The sequence below is a fragment of the Vigna radiata genome, chromosome 7 (assembly GCF_000741045.1).
Source record: "Vigna radiata var. radiata cultivar VC1973A chromosome 7, Vradiata_ver6, whole genome shotgun sequence".
Taxonomy (NCBI): domain Eukaryota; kingdom Viridiplantae; phylum Streptophyta; class Magnoliopsida; order Fabales; family Fabaceae; genus Vigna; species Vigna radiata.
The window spans coordinates 44,161,206-44,169,337 of record NC_028357.1 but is presented as its reverse complement, the minus strand read 5'-3'; the positions used below and the strand labels follow the sequence as shown (position 1 = coordinate 44,169,337).

The window sequence follows — 8,132 nt, the reverse complement described above, 5'->3', positions numbered from 1 at the left end:
CAAATGGAATACCTTTAAATTTCTTTATAAATGTGATTCTCTTTAAAAAAAATACTTTTATTAAAAACAAAAAAATCATTAAAAAATTAAATTTTTTATTTTTAATTTTAGAGTAATTAAGAAATAAATACGTTTTAAAATAATTATAAACTTACTTATTTTACAGAAATTAAAAATATATATATTTAGATTTATTTTTAATCAATTTTTCAAAATTTAAAAAATGTATTGTAAAAGTAATAACTAAATAAAAGTATTTTTCTGAAGAGAATCACATTTATAAAGAATCATTTGGTAGTAGAGGTAACAAGTTAGCATAATCTTTATTTATAATTAAAATTTTTTGACTACTCAATGAAGGATATTAAATTTTATTGAGAAAAGTACAATAATCATTAAATACTGCAAATGCTGACAAAAACCTATAATACACAGAAAATGAGAAGTGAGAAAAAAAAATTTAACGCAGTTTGTCATTATTTAACCGAAGGGACTATTTTGACTCAAAAATTTAAAAGTAAGGACCAATTTCAAACATTTTCTAAAGAGAGACTAAATTGAAATTTGTCAACCAAATTAGGGACAAAATTGAGTATTAAACCTATATTTTTACATTAATTGCTATTTAATTTGTTTTAACATTAATCTTTCCTTATACTTCAGTGTCTTTTTATAGTAATGGGTGCCTTTCTTGATATAATGAAAATGTTTATAATTTATGTAATTATGATACTTTGAAATTGATGCTTCGTTTATACCTCCTTCACAACTGTGTTTTTTTGGAATAGAAGGGTAAGAAGTTTCGTAATGCAAACGTTTAAGACTGATTAATGCTGTGTATGGAAGGAAGATAAATGTTTTAGTAATTGATATTAAAACAATGAGACAAAATTTTCCTTATGAAATAATAACACTTCTCATACCTTTTAATAAAAGGCTCTAAATTTAAATTTTAAGCATTTGTATGATTTCTTTTCAGACGTGAGATCAATGTCAACACTTTAGACTGTGTTATATTACTTGAAATTTAAATATTATTTTGAAAGCAAACTTTTATTCGTTCAAATAGATAGGATGGTGATTACAAAAAGTATTTTGATGTTCAAATTAGCTCAACATTTAAGCGATGATAATTAATGTAATAGTAAATGTATTTATCATACTTTCTTATCTCAAACATTTATTTATATATTTCGTAAGCTTTTGATTAACGTTGATCTAATTACGATATAATTATGAATAATTGTACTTTATTCTTAACTTGATCAACTTTAAAGTTAATCTATTCTCAGACTGTTCATAACGATTCGTCTAATTCATGGTCAACCAATATATTTGTATTGTTAGCCAGACTCGTCTTACTCCTCGAGTTAGTGATTGACTATCCATGCTGGTCTATGATCAATCGACCTATTTGGTGACCAACTAGTCTCAATGACTTGTGCTCTGAAATGTGGACTTTAAAATGTGGAAAGTAGGCTACGAGTTGGTGTATATCATTTAGTTTGTTTAACGTATCAATCAAACTTATTGGTTTTTACTCCTAGCTATGGGATAACCACCTAAACTTATGTATAATTAACTAATTTGTTTGGTGTTTGTTTGTGTTCATTGATCTATACTTTAGACTGAAACATAACTGAGTAACCTATTTAGTGGTTGACTGAACTCACTAATTAAAACTAAATTAATCATGAAGACTCGGGCTAATCAACCCCATACAATTTAGTTACATTAAAAAACACTTCAAAATCGGAAGTGGAAGTTTTTTCCAATAACATTAATTAATACTTATTGCGTTTACCAACACAGGTGACCGTTTTATTTGGTGATAAGCCACAACTTTATTTCACTAAAAACAAAAGTAAATGTTACATTAATTGAATACAACATGACAAGTTATATATTTCATATACTGGACAAATTCAAAAAGATGATGTACACATGAAAATACCTAGACGGCATAACGCGCTGAAATATGTTGTTTTTATACATCATGTCATTAGACAGAATTATTGTCATCTAGTAATATTTATATCCAATGAAAGCCAAGTGAATAATTAAAATTAAAAGCAAACCCTTTATTTTATTTTATTTTTAAGAAAAAGGGTCGTAGGTGAAACAAGTAATTGATTAAATCGTATAAATAAAGAACGTACTCGATCATAAGCTTTCGAAGCAAATAATGTTTAGAAAAAGGAAAATGATACCGAAGATATTTGTCAATTTTTTTATTATAAAAATAATAGTCAATTTTCGATAGAGATGTAATTGACAAGGCATCCTTAGAATGGTTAACAATGTAAGCAATTACACACAACATGTTCGTACCTTTTATTTAAAGAATAAAATAATAGGAGTTTAGTTATATAAAATAATGTTAAAATATAATAAAAAAATATAACGATAATTACGGCATAAGGATCAAGAGGCAAGAACAATTAAAAGTAGGTGGCGCGAAAACAACCGTCCCTACCTCTCCCTCCTTTTTCCTAACTGAAACCGTTTTCTCGTATTCTTTTTAATTTTTATATTTATTTTAATTAAAACCTTTTCGGGTAACACGAAATCGTTGTTTCTATTTACTTTTTAACTCGCTTTCGCTTTCTGCTTTAAAATCACGAAACTGCCATCTCCGGTGACCGGAATCTGAGTCTTCTTTGTAACCGGGTTTCTATTTACAGGTAAAAGGAAGGTAAGAAACTCTTTGTAAATTGTGGTAATATAGTCAGTTAGGTTATGACTAAATTTTACACTATGCGGTTAGAAATTTGTTTACGATGAGTAAATTTAATTTTTGATATATTTTAATGCTGTTGGATTTTTTCGAAACTTGCAACTCGTTTTTGTAGATTGAAGGAGGAATTTGGGAATAAGGATCATTGAATAGACTCTAGTACTAGCATTGTTTCTGTGCGGCTACATGAACAGTGAAACACTTAAACGTGTCTTCAGTGAGCGAGACACGAACCTGCCAATCCATACATCTGTCATGGATCTGTGTTCAGAACCGTTTGTTTCTTTCAGGTAAAAAGGTTTTTTCTTTCCTTCCCTTGATTTTATCAGTGATATTCCTTCACACCAGTCAAAATCCTAATTACTACTGCTACTACTAGTCCATTAAATATTATAATTTATTTATTTAATGAAATTGCAGGAAACAATGTCTCTGAATCATGTTAGGTTTTCACAATAGTTTTATGGGGATGGACAATGATCGTCCCTGCACGTGGACCTCTTGTCTTTACCTATCTCCCGAACAACAACACCACCATTGAGTTCAAACTTTAGTTAAAGTAAGGTAATATATTTCATATTCTGTGTAGCATACAAAACAAAAGAGGCTCCATTGAAAATTCTGTCTGTGTATTTTAATAGAGGAAACTCATGACCCAGTTGTGTTAGTATTATTGTATGTTATGGTAACTCAGCCTTCTTTTAAGTTTAACTTGTGTCTGTGTGTGTTTGGGAAGAGGGAGAGAGTGTTGTATTGTAAGAGATATTAGATACCTTTTTTCTTCTTTTTGGGCATGCAGGTTATGGCATCACTTTCATTGAATTCCCTTTCATGAAAAGGAGTTGAGAGAGAAGAAGTTATAGGACAGAGTGGGTTTATGTGGAGTGAACCCATTGCCAGCCCACCCGACCATGGCATTCTCGTGAGAGAGACAAAAGGGGGAAAATTAAAGCCTCTCTTCTTCTCTTAGCCTACGCACTTCCGCCTTCTTATCCTGCGCCCTCTATTATTCATTCCATGGATTCCACTTCCCAGTATCCCAATTTCCGAGGGACCCCCTTCCCCGCCAATTAAACCTTTTTTTTTTCTTCAGTTAACCGTAAACTAGCAACGTTTTCATGATAAAACGTTAAATGTACGTTGAGACAGTTTCCGCGAGTTTCTCTCACCCGTTACACCAAATGTTGTTTCCCCTCTCCATATTCTTCTTGCTCTGTCATGATCTTGTTGGATTCGGGCCTTTTTGTGTGAATAAAACATACCCACTTGCGTTTATTGCCTGTGATTCTCAAATTCCTTGCCCAGCAGATCTGAGTCTCTGTAAAGATGTGCGCTTTTCTTATTCTCCCTTTTCCTTTTCTGATTGTGGGTGGGTTTATTCTTTGCTTTTCTTTAGTTTCCCACTCTGTAGTATCTTTACTTTATTTTCATTTGTGGCAGATTTATTGCAGGGAAAAGGATCTTCTTTCTGGATAACCTGTGCATTTCACTTATTCCATCGAGTGCACACATGATTGCCAAAGAGCCAAAGCTGCTAAGTTTGGTTTAGCTTTATGGAAATTTCCATCAATGTGGTCTAATTGGGATAGAGTGGATGGATGTATGCGAGTCAGAGCAAGCATTAAGGAAACACAGAACAGGAACAAGACAACCCTTGGGTCTTGCTGAAAAAAATAATGCAATCACCTCCAGACGCTTGGCAACAAGGGAAATTACTTCACGGTACAGGTCACCTTCTCCTACTCGGGCAACCCCATCTGGTTCTCGGCGATGTCCCTCTCCAAGCCTCACAAGGCCGACAACACCGGCATCATCCAAATTGTTACCCAAAAGAGCTCAATCTACAGAGAGGAAGAGGCCAGCGACTCCACCTTCCCCACCACGTCCTTCTACACCCGTCCAAGACTCATCGATGGATGTGAATTTATCGTCGAGAAGGGCGGCTGGTAGCAGAATGCCAGAGGCGCTTTGGCCATCCACAATGCGGAGTTTGAGTGTTTCTTTCCAGTCCGATACTATTTCCATACCTGTTATCAAGAAGGAGAAGCCGGTGACCAGTGCCGTTGATCGTACACTTCGGCCGAATTCAAACGTGACTCACAAGCAGGTTCAAACACCAATTGTAAGAAAGCCCACGCCAGAGAGGAAGAGGAGTCCTCTCAAAGGGAATAATGCTTCGAATCAGACAGAGAATTCGAAACCTGATGATGGCTTGCATTCCCGGTTGATAGATCAGCACCGGTGGCCAGGCAGAATCAGTGGGAAGGTATGTTCTAGTGCATCAAGTAGAAGTATTGATCATACTGATAAGACAACCAGAACGTTGAACTCTTCAGTTCCAGGAACTAGTGTGTCTTCTCTGAGAAGATTGTCTTTACCAGGTGATGCTAGTAAGCCCTTGCGGAAAGCTTCTAGTGATGCTTCAAGACTAATGTTTCTAGTTGAAAGTGGTAGAATGGGAGGCGAGGTGAGACCAATCGATGACAATGTTCATGTGTTAAGACCTCATAAATTTGTTCCTGCAATTACATTGGATAAAACGGGATTAACAGTTACTGGAGTCAGATCACAGTTCTTGCCTAATCCAGTATCAGGGCACCCATCACCAAGTAAGACTTCAGTGTTATCCTCTTCTAGTTCAAGAGGTGTTGTTAGTCCTTCTCGGTCAAGGCCTTCGACTCCTCCTAGAGGGGTTAGTCCTTCTAGAATAAGGCCAGCCAATTCATCCAACCAATCCAACAATTCAATTTCAGTACTCAGCTTTATTGCTGATTTTAAAAAGGGGAAAAAGGGTGCAGCCCTCGTAGAAGATGCTCACCAGTTGAGACTTCTCTACAACAGGTACTTGCAATGGAGATTTATCAATGCGCAAGCAGAGGATGTGTTTTACATCCAAAATGCAAAAGCGGAGGTATGACTTACGGTCTTTCAAGCTGGCTTATTCTTTTAGTGTAATTCTTCTGCTTTGCAGAAGTTTGTGTATAACAAATGATTTCCCAACGTCATTTTACAAAAACTTGCCCATATGGTTCAGAAATCACTGTACAACGTATGGCACACTACTCTGTCTATATGGGAAACAATTATTAGGAAGAGGATCAACCTCCAGCAGCTGCAGCTTGAGCTGAAGCTGAATTCTATTTTGAATGATCAAGTAATACTTCTCTCTTACCTGAAATATTTATCATTGCTATGTGCCCATATTATAGTGGATGATAAATTACAATTTTTTCCGGATTTCTGGTTTTGGTAATTAAAGTTGAGATAATTATTGTGGAGATTATAAATGACGCTAATATACGCAGCAAGATGTTGGCCCTACACCACATTGAAAAGTTAGGTTTAAATGGTCTATGCTAGTCTGTCGTAACAGGTTATTCATAATTCGTATTAATGGCTGATTTTAATGATTACAATACATATGTGATGCTATTTCCCTATTTAAATGTTTCGACTTTCTTTAGATACTTTGTGATACTTTTTTTGATTGTGGTCCTTTTACAATTAATGAAGCAGATGGCCTACCTTGATGACTGGGCTGTACTTGAAAGTGGTCATATTAATGCTTTATCCGGAACTGTAGAAGACTTGGAGGCAAGTACTCTTCGTCTTCCTCTAACTGGAGGGGCAAAGGTATGCATGGTTTTTGTCTCTTGGTTGATGCCTGCAAAGAGACACTGGCATTCATTACCATGTGTGCACTTTTACAGGCAGATATTGAACATTTGAAGCTTGCAATCTGTTCGGCTGTTGATGCCATGCAAGCAATGGGATCTGCTATTTGCCCTTTACTCTCAAGGGTGAGATATTTGTTTATGAGTTCTACTGGTTTCACTCACTTTATATCACCTAGGTCGTGCTATTTTATTGCCCCAACAAATTTACTATCAAACTTTCTTTCTGTTTCTGATTTTATGTTTTCCTTCCTAAACCATTTCCATTTTGGACTCAATGGTAAATTCATAGTGCATAAAGGTCGACACCATGTTTTTTATTGTCTGTGTAGGTGGACGGCATGAATAATTTAATTGCTGAAGTTGCTGTTGTATCAGCACAGGAAAAAGCGATGCTTGATGAATGTGAAGCCCTACTGAATTTTGCAACTGCTATGCAGGTAAGAGTCGTGATATATGTTTTAAGAATTATGCACAACGGATCTCTCCATTTTTTATTACGAACGAGCAAAGATTAGTTGGAAAAAAATTTCATTTGCATGTATCACAATTTACATTATGTTTGATTTTATTTTACCTCTTACGGGGATTCAACGTCAGGAGCCATGCGTGGTTAGAGAACTATTCTAGCATTCTTGATCTACAAGAATCTAGGCTGGTCGTGAATCAGTGCAATTTTTGCTACTTAGTCGCTGCTTTTGATATGTCGGGGCCTTCCTTGTCTATCTTTATTAACTGGTCTAGTCGCTGCTTTTAATATGATATTGTCACTGTCAGCAGCACAAGAACAGTGGAAATTGCGGCCTTAGTGTTTTCCTGTTTTTGAGCTATAAGTAGCTTATATTCACTGAATTGACTGAAATAATGATTTAGTCGTTGAGGAAAGTTGAGCATTTCACGATGCTTCTAAAGGTCAAAAGTTTATCTCTTAATTTCATTATTATTTTGGCGTAAACAGGTTGAGGAATATAGCCTTCGGACGCATCTCATGCAGATCAAGCAAGCTTTTATGGTGCATAAGTAAACAATCTGGGAAATTCAAACACGCCAGACTCTTCCTGCTTCTATGCTAACAAGAACTCTCTTGCAGCTGCAGCCAAATGCTCGGAAACTATAATTTCTGAGACGTTACAAGAATGTTTTAAAGATTCTTGGGAATGTTCGGCTGAAACATAAGGAATCAACACCCAGGATTCTTTACCATTGTAAATTTTTGTATTAGGCTTCTCCCCCTCCCCCGGCAATTTATATTCTTCCATCGTCTTCATTTTTGCCTTTCTTGTCAACACTGGTAGCACAAGCCTCGTATCAAGCAGATGAAAAGAAAATACAAATGGAAGGAGCACAGCATTCTTTCCAGATTTAATTTTACTGCATCCCAATGAGCCAAGAATCAGACATTAAAAACACTCATTAGTTAACCAGACAAATGTTCTTCCATATATATTTCAAGTACACTACTATTATAGAATTTTTAACTGAGACTGAACTAAATGATATAATACTAAGTAATTTTGTAATTAGTAAACTTAGAATCTAGGAGATTCTTACAAGAAATTAACAAGTTTTATTTTTTATTTTTTTAAATGATTATAGCTATATGATATCATTTTTAATAAAGTTGGATGTTGCTCGCCATATTACTCCATATAAACAAAAAAAAAAATACAATAAGACTTTAAAGTTTTAAACTTAAGATTTGATTTTAAGATGCGGCATGA

General features: G+C 34.9%; 1 protein-coding gene across 8 annotated transcripts; it reads left to right on the top strand.

Annotated features, from left to right (window-relative positions):
• Positions 1-2,608: 2,608 nt before the first annotated feature.
• Positions 2,609-7,853, top strand: LOC106768162 (AUGMIN subunit 8). Of its 8 annotated transcripts, none has more exons than XM_022783848.1 (9): positions 2,609-2,695; positions 2,853-3,027; positions 3,158-3,296; positions 4,178-5,648; positions 5,772-5,891; positions 6,251-6,370; positions 6,448-6,537; positions 6,744-6,851; positions 7,370-7,853. In XM_022783848.1, exons 4-9 carry the CDS (start codon positions 4,332-4,334, stop codon positions 7,433-7,435), a joined length of 1,821 nt encoding a protein of 606 aa, XP_022639569.1. In that variant the 5' UTR covers positions 2,609-2,695; positions 2,853-3,027; positions 3,158-3,296; positions 4,178-4,331; the 3' UTR covers positions 7,436-7,853. The 8 variants fall into 8 exon arrangements, with proteins under 8 accessions (XP_022639569.1, XP_014508632.1, XP_014508631.1 ...); XM_014653146.2 differs by having other exon boundaries at positions 3,158-3,301; positions 4,189-5,648; XM_014653145.2 differs by having other exon boundaries at positions 3,158-3,301.
• Positions 7,854-8,132: the final 279 nt, after the last annotated feature.

Coding starts and splice junctions, on each gene's coding strand:
- LOC106768162 (XM_022783848.1), top strand. CDS start 4,332: ATGGATGTATGCGAGTCAGAGCAAGCATTAAGGAAACACAGAACAGGA. Junction 6,538..6,743: donor TTTGCCCTTTACTCTCAAGG/GTGAGATATTTG, acceptor TTGTCTGTGTAG/GTGGACGGCATGAATAATTT. Junction 6,852..7,369: donor ATTTTGCAACTGCTATGCAG/GTAAGAGTCGTG, acceptor TGGCGTAAACAG/GTTGAGGAATATAGCCTTCG.